General features: G+C 46.4%; 2 protein-coding genes and 4 non-coding genes across 15 annotated transcripts in view; 5 read left to right on the plus strand and 1 right to left on the minus strand.

Moving 5' to 3' along the window:
* Positions 1–18,028, minus strand: part of RAD51C (RAD51 paralog C) — a 144,955-nt gene that overhangs the window by 8,912 nt on the left and 118,015 nt on the right. For 3 of the 7 annotated variants that reach the window (XM_061363586.1, XM_061363585.1, XM_061363583.1), the window contains exons 1-6: positions 8,523–8,669; positions 7,298–7,556; positions 6,907–7,073; positions 5,806–5,939; positions 3,102–3,233; positions 772–838 (exon numbers count right to left, since the gene is read on the minus strand). In XM_061363586.1, coding sequence (XP_061219570.1) covers positions 772–838; positions 3,102–3,233; positions 5,806–5,939; positions 6,907–7,073; positions 7,298–7,556; positions 8,523–8,640 — 877 coding nt within the window. In that variant the 5' untranslated portion in view covers positions 8,641–8,669. Of the gene's footprint in view, positions 1–771; positions 839–3,101; positions 3,234–5,805; positions 5,940–6,906; positions 7,074–7,297; positions 7,557–8,522; positions 8,670–18,028 lie in introns of those variants that run through there. The other 4 variants (XR_009726955.1, XR_009726956.1, XM_061363587.1 and 1 more) reach the window with 2 other exon arrangements.
* The window catches only part of TEX14 (testis expressed 14, intercellular bridge forming factor), a 28,275-nt gene continuing 19,705 nt past the window's right edge, over positions 9,459–18,028 (plus strand). For 3 of the 4 annotated variants that reach the window (XM_061363558.1, XM_061363561.1, XM_061363559.1), the window contains exons 1-6: positions 9,459–9,594; positions 14,759–14,873; positions 15,167–15,332; positions 15,953–16,089; positions 16,723–16,804; positions 17,247–17,377. In XM_061363558.1, coding sequence (XP_061219542.1) covers positions 9,459–9,594; positions 14,759–14,873; positions 15,167–15,332; positions 15,953–16,089; positions 16,723–16,804; positions 17,247–17,377 — 767 coding nt within the window. Of the gene's footprint in view, positions 9,595–13,918; positions 14,195–14,758; positions 14,874–15,166; positions 15,333–15,952; positions 16,090–16,722; positions 16,805–17,246; positions 17,378–18,028 lie in introns of those variants that run through there. The other variant, XM_061363560.1, reaches the window with a different exon arrangement.
* On the plus strand, positions 10,481–10,690 carry LOC133217866 (small nucleolar RNA U3). The gene has a single exon (XR_009726986.1). It is a non-coding gene; the product is annotated as a small nucleolar RNA U3 (small nucleolar RNA).
* Positions 11,507–11,716, plus strand: LOC133217858 (small nucleolar RNA U3). Its single transcript, XR_009726978.1, has one exon. It is a non-coding gene; the product is annotated as a small nucleolar RNA U3 (small nucleolar RNA).
* On the plus strand, positions 12,531–12,740 carry LOC133217864 (small nucleolar RNA U3). Its single transcript, XR_009726984.1, has one exon. It is a non-coding gene; the product is annotated as a small nucleolar RNA U3 (small nucleolar RNA).
* Positions 13,987–14,196, plus strand: LOC133217865 (small nucleolar RNA U3). Its single transcript, XR_009726985.1, has one exon. It is a non-coding gene; the product is annotated as a small nucleolar RNA U3 (small nucleolar RNA).

An 18,028-nucleotide genomic window follows, 5' to 3' on the forward strand; every position in this document is an offset into this window, starting at 1 on the left:
CATCCCTGCATTTTCTGTAAGATACTCACCAGCCAATTTCAGTCTAAATTACTTGATTTATCAGAGGTTTACTTATTATTTAAATGGCTCAAATTTCACTGGACCACTTTTGGCAGAAATGGCTTAGGAGACAATCAATAAACAGCTCAGCCAGCATATAGGATGCAGCAGTGACCTCAAGCAGGGGTAGTGGCCTCCTTAGTTGACACTGCCACAGCTAGGATGAAGGTAATAGCCTAGATCCTCAGGGGAAGGCTGCAGTACATTAGCTGCATTTCTAAAAACCTACTTACTCAGAGCTCTTAGTACCTAGTGCTTCCCCATAAAGGGTGATGTAGTCATCTTAAAGGAATACTGATAGATTTAATACCAAGTTTAGTATTAACATTCTTGGTTTTTAAAAAGGAAAATAATATCCAACAACACTCTCAACCTGTGAGTTTCTGCAATCTGAAAATGTCATTACTTTAAAAAATATTTGTAATCCCTTTTAAAAAAATCTAACCAGGAGTCTAATCTGAACACCATGTTTGAGTTTAGAATAAAGTTTGATAGCTGCTGATTATACTCACAAAGCTGCCATAGGTAAGCACTACTGCAGAGTTCCACAATACTAGCCTGAGACCCATTTGGAACAACTTTCACCGTGGATTCTGCTACACTGCAGAAATTCAGCAAACAATTTCATTTTCTTTGCACACGATGCCAAAAGAAACAAAGTCATATATTTGAAGATAAACTCAGTTTTCAACTCAGAAGCTAAACGCCTACCTAAAGCAGGTACCAATGTGGACTGGCTCTGTCCAATCCTTGTTGTCATTTGGTTTGTCAGAACTACCTAAAAGAGGAAACAGAAGCACACAAGAAAATCTCCAGAAAATAAGCATACCGGTGGGAGGGAAGAGAGGCATTTTTCAAAAAGCTTTTTAACAATAAAGTAGTTACTCAAGTGACGATCCATGTTAGCAAGAAGAAACTGTAAAAAAGCTGCCTCATCTTCTCAATAGCCAAAACAAAATAATAGAACCCTGAAAAATGTATTTTCCATTTGCATGGAAGGTAGATTTCTTTCATTCAAGACTTTAAAGAAACCTATATTTCTCCCTCCCCAGGGGATGCAAACTATATTCCGCTGTATTTGTACTAAATACTGTTTGGGTCTGTATTCAGGTGCACATGGCTTGCACCAGCCCTCTGTGAAGAGACAGCTTTCAGTCATTGGCATTAATGAATTTGGTGCTGCTGCTCAAAACATGCATAAGCCTAGTGATTAACAGAATTTCTGTGCCTTGTCTTCTAAAAATGCGCAAGTGGGTACAATACAAAGCAGAATGAAAAGTGAACAGACAGAGCGGGGGAGTGTTTTCGCAGCACAAATCACTTGTAGGAGGTTCACAGACAGTCTAGGTTAGATCCCTGGTAGAAGTGGGGGTGGGTGAGACAGAAAAGAGCCAGGAATATTAACTGCAAAGTTCATTAAAAATGAAAAATAAAAAATTGTACCTATCTCAAACCCATGGGGTTTTCATTGTTTGACATGCTTGTACAATTCTTGATTGAACAGTTACAGTGTGCTAGAGCAAGCAACTCCACTGAGCACAGAGGGCACACACCTAAACATTTACATAGCTGACATCCTCAAGGCATGTACTGTGTATTTTAGAAAAGCAACTCATCATATATGGATGGTTACAACCCCGAACAGGCTCCCTGTTTCACTGGAGCTGGAGAAGGCCTGCTCTGCACTTCATAGCACAGCCCACTGAGTTCAGCTTTAGAAACTAAACAAACTTCCTACCATATTAGATCATTCAGTCTGCCCAGCTTTGCTGCCCAAGGAGCAATCTCTGGCACGCAGCTGAATTTAGACTGCTTGCAAGCTACATGGAACTAACTCAAAAACTAACAGGAGGGCCACTCGGAACTAAATCATTGCTGAAGCTCTGTGTTTATTGCTTCTGTAGCAAGTGTTTATTCAGCAAGTGCTTGTATTAAACTGCTCACTTGTTCAATAGAAAGAAGTGACATATGTGCCCCTTGACCAAAGAAAAACAGACTGTACAATGACAACTGCTCTTGTTCAAGGTCACCAGGTACCAAATTTATGAGTGAAAGCACTCGGTAAACTGGAGGCTGTACAAAATCAAGCAGTCATAAAACATTCACTTCCCTTGGTACTCAGACCAGCAAGAAGCTTCATATTTCATTTCAGGATGACAGAGAGGGTATGCTTTCAGCAGCAAGCCCAATCGCTTCACCAGGGTGGACTCCAGAGCTGTATTCCTTCCCTTCCTGCAACTATCAGAGGAAGCACAAGGGGAGGCTTATTTTTAGCAGTGAGGAACAAAACCCATTTGCGCCAGAATTGTGGGTGACAAGGCTGCAAGTCACCTGGAAAGAATTGCAGGCACAAGTACCATTTTGAGACGGTTTAAGCTCCAATTCCTGAACAATGCTTCTCTGTACTGTAAGGGACTTGCCAAAACAACTTCTGGAACAGATGTAGCTTCTGAGTGCCATCTGCTGGCTACGGGGCTGCAGATTTGCTGGCCTCCATCTTGGCGTAAATGACGTAGAAACAATGCCCAGGAAGGAAGCTGTGAGTTTCCATGGATGCCAGAAAAGCAAACCAAACCAGCAGATAAAGTGCTTTTCCTCCCTAAGAACAGTTCCTCCACTAAGATTGCAGTTTATTTTTAAACAAAGAGTGGACAGTATTTGGAACTGCCAAATACTCTGATGTATTTTTTTGTGTGTGCTCTGTAGGTAAAAAGTCACCAAAGTCATTCCTTGTCCAACCAAATCATTAAAAAGATTACGTGAAACAGCATGACAGATTGATATGCTACCATTTAATTAAGATCCACAGGATGCTTTTAATGCAGATTTTACTTATTCTGGCAAGTCTAGGAATTTTCCACCCAAATAGTTTTGCCTGTGCACCCCCCCCCATATTTACTAGCCAAACTGGAAAACACGGATGTAGAGGGCATTCTTGCAGTTTTATTTTGCTATTTCCAGCAAATCACATTTGCTTCATTCTTTGAAATGCATTTATTCTAAAGTAGCATCTTTTCTGATCTAACCTGCCCCAGACTTACCGCTGACTTATGATCATTTGCTATGATGATCAGCTGCTGCGCCAGACCATTCAAGAGCCTTGTCCGAAGTGAGAGGTCTTCAAACTCATGGCGAAAAGGAAATGCAATTCCATCAACTACCACCAGTCGGACCTAAATGTGGAAGAAAAGAACTACCATTATTATCCTACAAGCAAATGACAAAAAGCAGCAAGACATCTTTTTAAGTGCACTGGAATGTTTTGTATAAGGTGATGACAATCTTATTTCATACTCAGATGTGTGTAACAGCATAACACCTATTGTCTCTAGATACATATTGGGAACAATCAGCACTCCGTAAGAGTGCAGGGTAAAGAGCTCCAAGCTTTGAACACACTAAGACACTTGCTAAGTGCAGTACTGCTTTATTCAGAGATACTAGCTCGGACCATAGCTGCAGTAGCTTAAACAAAATGCTGCACTAATATCTCCCATTAGTTAACACAGCACAGAGCTCTTTCCAGTTCCAGAGCTCGCTCACTTAGAGCTAACGTCTCTGGAGCACCCCACACAGAATACAAAATAATAAACCTGGACCTAAAGCCTTGCAGAAGAGGAGCTGGAGAAAACTAAATTGTTAAACATCAGGGTTGTACTGTGATCAGCTCTCCATGAACACTAATTTATTTCACCTTTTCCCTCAAAAAATAAATCCTAACAAGATTAGAACACATGCTGTCTGTAGTCACTGTTAAGATGGATCATTGATACAAAAACAGATGAGTTATCTTAGAAACATGGAGTTGAACTGATGCATGAAGACATTCCAGACACTGTGCAATGGAGCTGAGTATCTATCTTGCCTGAAGATGTTTGCTTTGCTGAATTGTTTCTTTTGTAGCAATCATTAGCTGAAGCTTGAACACAATGCTGCTGCTGGCCCATCACCCTCAAGACACTATACAAACATTAGTCAGGGACTTGGATTTATTCTAACTTCATTTACTGTGGCTGTTCTGATGACCCAAGTTTGTCTGAAATACAGAAGGGAAATGGATGGTTTTACAGCACCTGCATGTTCAGATGCCACTCAAAACCTAGGTATCTACAAGTCCTTGCATTAATGCACAAGATAATAAATTGGAAACAACACAAGAAAATGGGTTGTCTCTATTACAGATTTAACTCATTACTGGGAAGTTGCTTTGTGACTGGAACATGCAAGCCTGCAGCAAACATCACTCTGTGAAATGGCCCTGAACCTCCAAATGAAAAAAAATATTACTTGTGCTAGAACGGAACATATACATACATATAACTTGCCTATCAGATTAATACACCCAGGTAGGATGCAGTTTAGTTTATTTTCTTGCAGTGGTACTTCCTATAAAATAGCAAACAAGTAGACTTAAAGTATTCTAACATAGGCTGTATAGAGAAAGCTTGGTAACAAATGCCTTCGCCATGCCAGTGCGTGTCTTCTAGACCTTAAAGAACTAGATTTATTATGACAAGAATATTTCCTAACATAGCCTTTTTCATATGATTGGCCTCTCTCATATTCTTAACAAGATCTCAAACTAATTTCTATTTCCAAATGACACTACAACTAGGTCTCTCTAAAAAATACCTAAACTCTGTAGGTTTCTGTGGTCCCAGTCTCAGCTCCAGGTCTGCACACTGGGATCAGACTAATTTTAATGAGAGCTGGACTGCAATGAGCAATCTGTCAAGTCACTTATAGCCTATCCAAGGAATCATCAGAAGGTCTTACGATTCTCCTGCAACCTTCAGTAGTGTTTCAGGCTCCAGGCCAGGCACAGATAATCAGCACAGATGGTAGCAGAGAACTGCAGCCCAATGCAACTGTGCTAATGAAGCCATGTACTTTCCACAAGAGCAAACATAACAGGGCACCGTTAGTACCTGGCAGAGAAAGGGAAATAGCAGACTACACTAAGCAAAAGAAAGACTCCCATCTGTGCTTTCAAGAACATAACAGCTTCCAAAAACTGAAATTACATACAGAAGACAATCTAACTAAACAACACTGATTTGTGCTCCATTAGAATGGGGTACACTTCATCTTTCCCAAATCCTGTTAAGTGATCTGCTGTGTAGAACCTAGAAATCTGAAAGTGAGGTGCTGAAAATCTGCCCTACAATAGCATTTCACTAAAACACTAGGAACTAGGAAACCTTTTGGCTGTAGCCCACCCAAGAGTCCAGCTGCAGGCTCTGGCTGCTTGTAGCAACAAAAGTGTGGGAAAGAAGAGTCACTTTGTGTATGTCAGGATGGTACAGAATGCCTCTGGTCCTCAGTAATCACCCAGGAAAAAAGTGAGTGGCACTAAGCCTTTCTGATCCCCCTGCATCATGGTCATCACACATACACCTGGCTCAGAGACTCTTCTGTAAAGCAGTTTTATGATTCAGAACTCAGTGCTCATAGAAACACAACATGTGGCAACATAGGTCCAGTATCCTCACTTCAAAGTGGAGATTCAGAATGATGGCAGCAGTGGTAGCAAAAGCAAATTGCTTTCAAGAGTAATTGGGATGGGAATGACAAAGCAAACAAGCAGCCAAGCTTACACTTGTACTCCACCATCAGCCAGTACGTTACTGCCAAGCTGACAAGGTACCAAGGCGTTACTCATGTTACTCTAACAGCTGAGCAACCTTGAAAATCCTTAGTGTGAAGACGAGTGGTATCTTCCCCTAAACCTGCAATAATCCTTACCTTTGAGTGCTCCGAAAGAAAGTCTGGGAGGAGGTAGACCTGTGCAAGAAGCTCTATGTAGTCATGGCAACGGAAGTAATATATGTGAGAAAGGATACTTTCAACAGAGAAAGTCTCCAAAGCTTTTAGATGATCTGAGAACAGATAAACAGATGAGTAAATGAGTCAGAAGTCTGTAATAGCATATTGCTACTTTCATCATTCTACCAAATGATGCCCTCCACATATAGCAACAGCAGAACCCCCGGAAACAGAAACAGTCAAGGTACAGAGTGTGGGAAACATACCTTCCATCTGGCTTGAAAGTCAAGAAGGTGATGAGCAGATGCTATCTCAGCATTCGCACACAGATATACCGGAGCCTCCAAGCGAGTGCTCCAAAAATGAAAAATCTACTTCTGAAAATAGACCTTTTCCAGTAAATCATTTCCAAGCCAGATCACCACCAGAGAACAACACTGACTATTAATCATCTGTTGTTTTGTGTACAGGTAGTAGCTCATTTAATACAGCGTCCATTCACTTCAGTTCAAACAGAAGTTTGCTGCATTAAATACTCTTAAGAGCAACATAAAAGTTGTGTTAGTATCCCCAACACACTGATGAGTTCTAGAATTCTAGAACTACTCTTCACTGAATGCATCTTGGCTATACTGACCTCATGGAGGATGTGAGCTCCAGCTACAGTTTTACAGTATGTGGATTCAGCAGCAACACTGCCTCTATTGTTCCTCTTCCCTTTCCCCAGCTGCTCTTCCTGTCCCATATTATCCCTCAGTTCTGCTGACAGAATTGTGTTTTGCTGTGAATTCATTCATTAAAGTGCTAAAAAAAAAAAAAAAAAGAGGGGCAAAACCCCTTCCAAACCATCATGTAGAAAAAGAATTATTCTTAAAATGGATCAGCTCAGTCTGCAGCATGGGCTCCACATACTGATGCAGTTCAGGGTATGCTGCTTTATTTCAGGTAGAAATAAAAGACTGGCAGCAAGAACTTCTGGGGCCAGCACTGCTTCTGAAATGGTAGAACTGCAGCCCAGGAGACACTCATCTCACTCTGATCCCAGTCTATGAGGCAGAAAGAAATGACTTAGCAACGTACCTTCTTCTTGATGAGCTTCAGCAATAAGGTGGCAATGCTGCACACAGGCAGCTGCAATATCCACTACTCTGTCTACTATAAAACTTCCTTCGGTATCAATGAACACGGCTTCTCCAGCTACACCTCCAAAGCATTCTGGGATCTGTACATCTACTGCCAACTGCATACTGCCAGGGAAAACAGAAAAACCAGATAAATATCCATGTCACAAAGCTCTCCCCTCCCAACTCCTAAAGTGACATTTCTGCTGAGGAATACATGGAGCAGGAAGCACTGCAGCCATTATCATGATTTTATTTATAATGCTGTAGAAGAATCAGAGTTTGACAACAAGAAAGATAATTAGTCCTCCTAATTAAAGAAACCCAAAAGTAATTGAAAAATGAAATACCATAGCTGTGTTTTCCCAACACCAGGCGCTCCACAGACCTCGGTGATTTTGGTTAGCTGCACACCACCTCCTAGAATATTGTCTAGTGCTGAACAAAAGGTGATGATGAAGCCCTGGGCTTGCTCTTCTTCCAGAAGTTCCAGGGCTGTGCACTTTCGGGAGGCACCTGATCTTGCAGCGGTCCTTGCTGCATCCCCATGACATTCCTGCCTCACAACCTGTAACACTTCCAGGGCCTCCTCATTGGAGATTCCAATTTCTAGAAAAGCCAAAAGCATGAAACGCTACCTTATTTTTACATATAGTGATTTATTGAAAGTACAAAGCGATAATTCAACTTGTTTGACAGAAACTGAACGTTCTGCAGTATAACACAAAATATTAATCCTTTTAGTACAACAATGCACACAGCTTGCTAACATCTCTGGAACTAATTACATGATTTTCAAAACAGCTCAGCAATGATGCCCTGTGTTCAGAATTCAGGGGCCAGTAAGCTGTCTGCAAATAGAAAAAATCATCAAAACTGCTGTTCACAGACATGAATGAGATCTGACAGAGCAATTCACCTATTCTGCATGGAATGTCCCATCATATTCATTTAATTTCAAGCAAATAAGGTCCTGGAAAAGAAGTCAGGCTGCAAACTGGTAAGTGACAAGGACAGCTACTGATCGTGCTCTGAATTCTTGGGGTATTCCAGCGCTGAATACCTAATGCATCACTTGTAGATTTGAAACACATACCCAGTAACAAAGATGAGACACCTGCAAACACCTGTGTGTCTGCCTTTATGCATATATATGTCAGACTCTAGCTACTTTACTTTGATCTTCAAGGCAAAACTATTACATCTTATTATGGATAATAAAACTATCGTTAAATGTCTGTTAGAAGGAATGAGAATCCTTTGTTTTTTCCCTTTTCTGCATTCCATTTACACCCATCACTCAGTGCAAGAAGAATCTTTTATCAGAATCATTATTTTTTGTCTGTCAGTCCCAACCCCTGCCACGGGCAGGGACACCTTCCACTAGAGCAGCTTGCTCCAAGCCCTGTCCAGCCTGGCCTTGAACACTGCCAGGGATGGGGAACACTCCGCTAAGGTTAAACCTGCCGACACCCCACCCGCGCCAGTCAGCTACAGCGGAAAAGGAAGGGCTGCGGGAGACCTCGCAGAGGAAGGACGGGAAGCGGCGGGGAAGCCGGCCCCGCCCGCCGGTACCTTTGCTCAGCCCGCAGGGGCCGGTCTCCAGCAGCTCCTGCACCGTCTGGAAGCCGGCGCTCACGAGCCGAGCGCGCACCGCAGGCGCCAGCGGAAGACTCCCCACATCGCGCTGCATGGCGCGACCCCGCTAGGCCACCACAGGCCCCGCCCACAGTCCCGAAGGGCCCCGCCCACCACCGGCGGCGGGAAGGGAGGTGGAGGCGGCGGCGGCGGTGGCTGCTGCGCATGTGCGGTGCGTGAGGCTGTGAGCGGGTGCCGCGGCCGTTGGGGAGGTACCGGTGAGGTAATGAGGCGGGTGGGGCTGGGCCGTTAGAAGGGGCTGAAGCAGCTAAAAGGCTGCGGGGTGTGACCCGACCAGGGAACCGTGCTGGTTTGTTCTGCCAGAGGGTGACGCACCTGACAGGCTTCAGTGGTGTTTGCCAGACCCTGGTTGTCACCTCTCTTGGCCGTGTTTCCCCACGGCCAGGCTGGTGCCACAAGCAGCCCTTCATCAGCATCACGGACAGGCCTTACCTCAGAGGGTAAGGGAGGGAAAGGGAGGTGCTTTTGCTTTTCATCTTGGGAGTTGTCTGGAGGAAACAGTGGGAACTGACTTTGTCAGCTTCTAGAATCATAGAATCAACCGGGTTGGAAAAGACCTTGCAGATCAGGAAGTCCACCCCTTACCCCAGGACTGCAAAGTCCACCACTAAAACATGTCAATAAGGGCCTCGTCTATATGGCTTCCAGGGAATATGGAACAGGGAACGTGCACTTCCAGAATGGTAATTCCACTACTGCCCTAGCAATCCTGTTCCAATGTCTGACCACTCTCTGAGTGAAGACCTGAAGGGTTTGGGAAAAAAAACCCAAATATATATATATATTTGAGCTATGGCACTTTGCAGCTTCCTTAATTTTCATCCTTTTTCCTAGTTGTGTTGAGGAAAGAAGATGGCTCACACTGTCCGTCTGTCCATGCCCTGCCCTACCCAGCTTGGCAGCATCATAGGTAACTCCCTGGAAGCTCAGCTGCACGAGTGTGTCAGGCAAGGAAACTCTCTGAGAGTAAAGAAGCTGCTGAAACAAGGTAAAAGTGAAGTTTATAGACAGGCACTGGCAGAACAGTTTTACTTTGTGCTGTATTATGAGATTTGGGGTGAAAAATAGCATGCTGTACAGTCCAGTTTTCTGGATGGAATTTATTTAAATGATACACAGTTGGCCTTTTGGGGAAATTGGCACTAATTGCTGAATTTAAAATGTAAACATGTTTTAATATATTTAAATACAGATTTAAAACATGTATTTTTTACAACACATAAGTAAGTATGAAAATAACTTGGGAAAAAAATTAAGCTCCTAGTTGTAAGGTGCTCGTGAAGAAATTGGGCCCATATTATAAAGCTAGAACTCGTAAGCGTCAACTTTAGGAATAGTCTCTTTAAATAGGATTTTAATTTTAATTCTGATAGGAAAATGCGTCAGGTGTGGTTTAGACGTTGGGATTTTTGACATATGGATTTTTAACTACATGGGAGCAGGGCCTTGTGTAACCGCTGCAGTTCTGTCCGGGTTTCACTCCCCCGCGGCCGCACCGGCCGATACTGCGGGAAAACGAACTGCGAGCGGTACCCCTCCCGCAGAATCCGTTACGAGCGGTACCCCTCCCGCAAAATCCGTTACACGCGGTTCCCTCCGCGGCGCGCGGCTGCGCACATGAAGGCCGCGCCTGCGTGCCTGATAGCGCGCGTCTGATTGGTCGTCTCAGGTAGACGATGCAAATGAAGAAGCAGGGCCCGATTCCCGCCACGCGCGGCAGTGCCGGGGGGCTCGGGGGACTCGATTCCGCGGGGGCAGGGCTACGCGGGTCGGTGCCGGTTCCCGTTTCCGCGCGTGGTGGGTCGGTGTCGGGTGTCCATGTCGTAGAGGGCGGTGCGCGGCGGTGGGGCTGTGCGCGCGGCGGTGGTGTAGTTAAGACTATACTTTCAGGGATCATTTCTGTAGTTGGTCACTAGAGGAGAGTGATCGCACCTGAACGGCGTCACAAACCACGAGGAGGAGCGAGGTGCTGTCTCCTGAGCGTGAGGCGGGCGGGCGGCGCTGCTTGTGCAGGAGCCTCCCGGTATCGATGACCGTTCCCGTCCTTTTTGGTGTCGGGAGGGAGACAGCACGGGCTGAGTGGTTTGTGATCTACTTTTTAACAGAGTTCCTAAAAGCAGATGGGCAGGGAATGGCAGTGGGAATTACTGCGCAATGGGATTAGTGCACTCCTATGAGAGTACTCTTCCTGTTGCTGCAGCAAAGTCAGCTGCCTGAAGTTTTGGGGTGCTGCGAAGATGGATTAGTGCTGTCGAGAGGGGCGCTGGGCCAGGGTGACTCTTCTCCCTTCCCGTCACTTGGCTGTTCCTGAAGACTGGGTGGTTTTGAACCGCAGATGTCGTTCCTTGGCATGAGAGGGATTGTGCACGCTCTTGCACAGTCTTTCGCAAAGGAACAGCGCGCGGCAGAGGGGCGCGGGGGCCGCCCCAGCCCCGCTAGGAGGTGTGTGCTTGCCGTTGACGTTGCATCACTCGTACCGCCGCGGCGCGGACCTCGCCCCGCGGAACGGCTCACCGAGAACGGCTCGTGCGGTTCCTTCCAGGGGAACCTCGTGCAGCGATGAAAGCTCTGTCCGAACCCGCTGAAGGGCGCCACCGAGCCTTGGGGCGGAGTCCTGGGCCCACCGGAAGAGGGGTGTGACTGAGAGCGCGCGTCTGATTGGTCGTCTCAGGCAGACGATGCAAATGAAAAACCGGGGCCCTATTCCCGCCACGCGCGGCAGTCCCGGGGGGTCCCGAGGCAGTCCCCGGGGGGCTCGCGAGACTCGGTACCGCGGAGGCAGGGCTACGCGGGTCAGTGCCGGTTCCCGTTCCCGCGGGTGGTGGGGGTCGGTGCCGGGTGTCCATGTGCTAGAGGGCGGTGCGCGGCGGTGGGGCTGTGCGCGCGGGGGTGGTGTAGTTAAGACTATACTTTCAGGGATCATTTCTGTAGTTGGTCACTAGAGGAGAGTGATCGCACCTGAACGGCGTCACAAACCACGAGGAGGAGCGAGGTGCTGTCTCCTGAGCGTGAGGCGGGCGGGCGGCGCTGCTTGTGCAGGAGCCTCCCGCCATCGATGACCGTTCTCGTCCCTTTTGGCGTCGGGAGGGAGACAGCACGGGCTGAGTGGTTTGTGATCTACTTTTTATCAGAGTTCCTAAAAGCAGATGGGCAGGGAATGACAGTGGGAATTTCTGCGCAATGGGATTAGTGCACTCCTATGAGAGTACTCTTCCTGCTGCTGCAGTAAAGTCAGCTGCCTGAAATTTTGGGGTGCTGCGAAAATGGATTAGTGCTGTCGAGAGGGGCGCTGGGCCAGGGTGACTCTTCTCCCTTCCCGTCACTTGGCTGTTCCTGAAGGCTGGGTGGTTTTGAACCGCAGATGTCGTTCCTTGGCATGAGAGGGATTGTGCACGCTCTTGCACAGTCTTTCGCAAAGGAACAGCGCGCGGCAGAGGGGCGCGGGGGCCGCCCCAGCCCCGCTCGGAGGTGTGTGCTTGCCGTTGACGTTGCATCACTCGTACCGCCGCGGCGCGGACCTCGCCCCGCGGAACGGCTCACCGAGAACGGCTCGTGCGGTTCCTTCCAGGGGAACCCCGTGCAGCGATGAAAGCTCTGTCCGAACCCGCTGAAGGGCGCCACCGAGCCTTGGGGCGGAGTCCTGGGCCCACCGGAAGAGGGGTGTGACTGAGAGCGCGCGTCTGATTGGTCGTCTCAGGCAGACGATGCAAATGAAAAACCGGGGCCCTATTCCCGCCACGCGCGGCAGTCCCGGGGGGTCCCGAGGCAGTCCCGGGGGGCTCGCGAGACTCGGTACCGCGGAGGCAGGGCTACGCGGGTCAGTGCCGGTTCCCGTTCCCGCGGGTGGTGGGGTCGGTGCCGGGTGTCCATGTGCTAGAGGGCGGTGCGCGGCGGTGGGGCTGTGCGCGCGGGGGTGGTGTAGTTAAGACTATACTTTCAGGGATCATTTCTGTAGTTGGTCACTAGAGGAGAGTGATCGCACCTGAACGGCGTCACAAACCACGAGGAGGAGCGAGGTGCTGTCTCCTGAGCGTGAGGCGGGCGGGCGGCGCTGCTTGTGCAGGAGCCTCCCGTCATCGATGACCGTTCCCGTCCCTTTTGGTGTCGGGAGGGAGACAGCACGGGCTGAGTGGTTTGTGGCCCTTTTTTTAACTCCAGTTCTAAAAGCAGATTATGAGCAAGCGGAGCCCTTTCCTTCCCTCGCAGTTTCATGTGATCCAACACATTCCCCGAAGTTCTCAGCTGCCTTCTACGTCCCCAGCCCCTCCTTGGGTAATTCTATAGCGGTGGCATTGGGGACCTTCCTAAGGCAGTGCTGAGGAGGGAGCAAGTGGGCAGACGGATTTAGGCTTTAAATCTGGTGTGATTGTTCAGTGAAAAGAAACACTTTGAAAGTTTGTTAGCACCTGTGTGTGCGAGTCAGGCGATGGTGTTCTTGAGCCACCTATGGTGTAGGGCAGGGGTGAGTGGGTGGTTAATGTTGAGTGTTTGTCAGATAGTGACGAGAGGCTGCGGGCGAATTGTTTGGGATTCGCCTTTCCTGGGAGCTTCTGTCACTCAGGCCGGATCTGGAGTATTTGATCACTCTGATGGGGGTTTGGGAGTGATTTGATTGATTTTGTGCCCTTTATACAATGCAGTGCCATGGAAGGTGCGGCACGTCAGGTTAGACCCAGGGGCACAGAGTGTCTGCTGGGGTCTAGGGTTGAGAACTACTCGGTGATACACTATTAGCTCCTGTGTGGGAGTCCTTGTGCTCGGGTCGATCTGGGGGATGTTAAAGGTCGTGTTTAAGGCTATGTTCTGTGGAGTTGTAGCTGGTACATGAGAACATGCCTGAAGGTGCTGGGCCACGGTAGATGCCGGAAGCCAGCGCAATCCTTTCAGAGCGCCATGCGAGAGGCGTGCAGTGCTGCCTGGTCTTAGCGCCTGGGCCTCTGCTCCTACAGCGGTACTGGGCAGTGCAGCACGGACAGAAGCGGTGTCCTCTCGTGGATGGTGTAATGAAAACGGCAGCAGCTCGGGCGGGTATAGCCCCAGCGCGGAGCCCGGTCTCTGCGGAGCTATACATCTGTGTGCGCGGGGAACGGAGCGCCTGTCGCGGGAGGCTGCAAGGGGCATGTCACGTGTGGGGGAGCGGAGGCGGAGCGGCGCGTCTGATTGGTCGTCTCAGGCGGATGATGCAAATGAAGAACCGGAGCCCGATTCCCGCCAAGCGCGGCAGTGCCGGGGCTCGGTTCCGCGGAGGCAGGGTTCGGCAGGTCGGTGCCGGTTCCCGTTCCGGTTCCCGTTCCTGCGGGTGGTGGGGTCGGTGCCGGGTGTCCATGTGCTAGAGGGCGGTGCGCGGCGGTGGGGCTGTGCGCGCGGCGGTGGTGTAGTTAAGACTATACTTTCAGGGATCATTTCTGTAGTTGGTCACTAGAGGAGAGTGATCGCACCTGAACGGCGTCACAAACCACGAGGAGGAGCGAGGTGCTGTCTCCTGAGCGTGAGGCGGGCGGGCGGCGCTGCATGTGCAGGAGCCTCCCGCTATCGATGACCGTTCCCGTCCCTTTTGGTGTCGGGAGGGAGACAGCACGGGCTGAGTGGTTTGTGGCCCTTTTTTTTAACCGCAGTTCTGAAAACAGATGATGGTGTGGCTTTGTGCATGGTTTGGGGTGAGGTCGTTGGGAGGTTGTGGTTTCCGAACGGTATCCATCTGGTTACTTCGGTGGAGTGGAGCTTGGTGATTTGAAGGAAGTTGGTCAAAGTAACAAAATATTCATCCAACTCTCAGTTACTGCCTTAGGATTTATCATTTTATTAATACAGTCCTTCAGTGTTGTCTTTGCTCGTCCCTGTTAATACAGTGTCTCTGCTATTTATACATTCAGTATTTGAAAACATTGGAGGAGCAGTGCTTGGTATGTATAGAACGTTACAGGGAACCACCTAGTCCAAACGCCCTGCAATGAGCAGGGATATGTTCACTTAGATCAGGTTGCTCAGAGCCACATCTAGCCTGGAATTGAATGTGCCATTAGCGTTTTCACATTTTCAGTATTTCAGACGGAATATGGCCATTAGTGTCAGTGTTAATGAAACATTTCCTGTTATTTGGGTTGGGGGGGGTAACACTAGCACTTACCTCCTAATCTTTTGTTTCCTTGTAGGTGTTTTTGTTGATGCTGTAAATTCCATGGGCCAGACTTCTCTTTTCACTGCTGCATTGCTAGGTCTTGGTAAAATAGTGGATATACTGCTGGATTATGGCTCTGATGTTAATCAGTTAAGTATTTTTTTTTTCTTAAATTTAAATTAATCTTTAATGTTTTAGTGGTTTTAGTAATGTAGTAGACAATATTTACTGTATATAAATGAAGAATTGCTTAAGATGCATGTTGCTGTTTTAGCCGAAGATCTTCAGAGGTATGTAGGTGCATAATTTTCCTCATTTCATCGTGTATCTTATTATTTGGGAGTACAGAAACCTTCCAGGCATGCAGCTGTTTTCCCAAGAAGCACAACTGGCTGAGTGTAGGAGGGGTAGCTTGAAACATTTCTACTTTAATGTTCCCCAGTCGCTGTTACGATGGAAGCACCCCAGTCCATGCAGCTGCATTCTCAGGAAATCAGTGGATTCTTAGCAGGTTATTGGATGAAGGAGGTGATTTGAGAGTGCACGATAAGAATGGGAAAAAACCTCGGTGCTGGGCTATGTCAGCTGATCCAGAAACCAGTGCTCAGGTATGTGTGTATAATATGTTTTGAATATGTGCTAGATATGTGCTCAATCTTAAAGTGAAGAAACTCCAGCATTTTATGAAGCAATTCTTGATCTTTACGTGTTAGATAATTAAATATTTAAAATTACTTTTCCACATCAGTAATGGTATTGTGATGTCCTCGTGATTCAGATTTAACTAAGGTTTTGCTCAGGTGCAGGGGCGTGTCTGCCCGTAATTTGTTAGAACCTTTATGCGTAAGCGTGCAGTGAGGAGAATGACAGGCTCTTGTTTTGTACCCCTGATACATGTAGTTTGTTGGCATGTATGCGCAGTTCAGGAGTAAACCTGAAATAATTTTCAAGTGTTTCTGAGTCTGTGCATGAACAGTGTCAGCAAATGTGTCAGTTTTACAAAGTGTGATACTGAATTAAAACTCAAAAGTCTCCTCTTAGAAACCTGATATGACAAATTTCAGTAGGTGGATGTCTTGAAGGTTACTCGTTTAGTACTGAAGTAGGCTTTCTCTTACATTGTCATGTAATTGATTTTCTTCAAGCTTAATCTATTAATTTGAAATGGTTTATCTTGCAGTTCTGAAGTAATTTCATGTCATTGTTTTTCCCTCCCTTTCCTCTCTAGATGCTGGAATTTATAGAGCGTTGCACATTGCACATGCAGGCTGCCATTCAAAATTCCCCCCCTGATCTACTCAGGAAGGTTGGCTCCGCAAAAGCTCTGGCCTACAGTCCATCTTGGTTAGGTAACCTTGTGCAAGGGTAAGAACATATTCTTCAGTACTGAGGGGCTGAGCTACAAGGACTCTTACTTCCATATTCTGTGATGTTAAAATGAACATATTCTCATTTCTTTTTGACAATATTCAATTTAAAACCAGTGTGTGTAAGGAATGATGGTCCTTTTTATTTCTATTGTGAGAGTTCCAAATAGAAACTTGATAGTTGTAAATATCTGTACATTAAGGGATACTCTTGAAGTCATCAGTACTGGATTTTAGTAGTATTAAAATGAAGGTAACATGAAGTAATTTGTGTCTTGACATTTTTAGGTCTTTTGGGTGTGTGCTTCCAACCTTTTCAAGGGCTTTTATGTCATATACGTTATAGGAAAAACACATACTTGTGAACAAAAAGCCATCCAAGATTCCTGTATGTGTATCACGGTCTGTCTTGCTTTAAACAAATACAGATCATAACAGTGTTCCTAAAAATTTTAATGATTCGCACAATAATTTAGAATTTCAGCATCTGCATCACACTTTTTGTGTGGACCACTCAAATGAACGATTTGAAATACATGGCTGTTGCAGAATTTCTACTTTTTTCTCTTGTATTTTACTCAAAGCCTTGGCATATCAGTTACTCTTTTTGCTTATTTTTTTTAATACTTAGAAGTGTTATCAGTCCTCTGGGCAGATTTCTAAAACGTGGAGCTAATGCAGCCAAGAACATTTACAGCTTTGGATTTGGGAAGGTAAGATGCTCTGGGTAATGGTTTTCTAATGGTATGAATGCAGTTTTTCACAGTCACATATTTTTCACAGTAATTACCCCACCCATGTTACTTTAAATTTTTAGTGAGTTCTTATTTTTAATGAAATGGTGGGGAAAACCTGTGGAGAGTGCAAATATTGAGTCTGTTATTCAGTAGTATCAGAGGAAGCTGTTTCAGAACAGGCAAAAAACCCTCTCCTGTTTAAATGTCACCTGTGGGAGTTCTTAACAACTGTTTCTGCTTTCCTTATTTCAGCTTCATTAGAAAGTTAGGCTTTTGATATAGATACCTTAACATTCCATTCTGATGCTTTAGCTGATGCTCCCATTGCACTGGTTGCACTTGGGTTTTTTAGTGAGCTTGTGGCACATGTGATGGATCTTGGGAAGTTCCTTTTAGTTATGGTCTGGTGGTGTTTCAGTTTTATCTTGCAGGTAACGGGCATCTTGAGTACTTGGCATCTCTCCCTATTATTGGGGAAAAAGACCTGGTTCAGGCAGATGATGAACCAGCATTTTCTTACCATGTTGGTCCATACACGATCATGACAAAGTAAGTGGAGTCAAAGAGATTTTAGCCCTTCTTAGTGTGTATCTGTATCTGTTAAGCAGCAGGTTGTACCACAGGCTTTGTTTGGAGAGTTTTCCTGGTCTGTTCTGTATTCATCTACTGTTTTCTGTTTGCAACTTGTTTTTGCAGTGCACAGATTGATATTTTCTTTAGATTCCCTCAACATGTGTAGGTTGCTCTGGTCCTTTCCATCCATACTAACCCAATTATCATTACTCACTGATAGCAGTTTTTCAGTACTTACTCCTTTTGGGATGGGAAATGGGTTGCTGGGATTGCACAGGTTGTGTTGTTCAGTGTTGAGTCCTTGTAATTGTTGGATCAAACCTTAGACCTCTGCATATGCATGTCATGCAGCGTACTTGCTCACACCTGTGGTGAAATGAGAGTTGAAAGTTCAGACTGAATCTTCTTGGTTTTTAATCTTTTGTATTGTGTAGCAAATAGTTGTGCCTCAGAGGCATCCAGAGACCTGATAAATTGGTGATTTAAGCTTCCCAAAGCTCTGGCTTGTATCACAGTAGCCTGATGGCCTTTAGAGGGGGGAGTTTTAAAGTGACCTTGTTCTTTACCTTGAGTCATGGAAGGGTGGTGTCTTTGGACAGCAAACCTGGCCTGTTGCATCCAATCCTT

This window comes from Neopsephotus bourkii, unplaced genomic scaffold (genome assembly GCF_033783945.1).
Source record: "Neopsephotus bourkii isolate Nb327-2 ecotype Australia unplaced genomic scaffold, CSIRO-AGI_Nbou_v1 NB_1154, whole genome shotgun sequence".
Lineage (NCBI taxonomy): Eukaryota > Metazoa > Chordata > Aves > Psittaciformes > Psittacidae > Neopsephotus > Neopsephotus bourkii.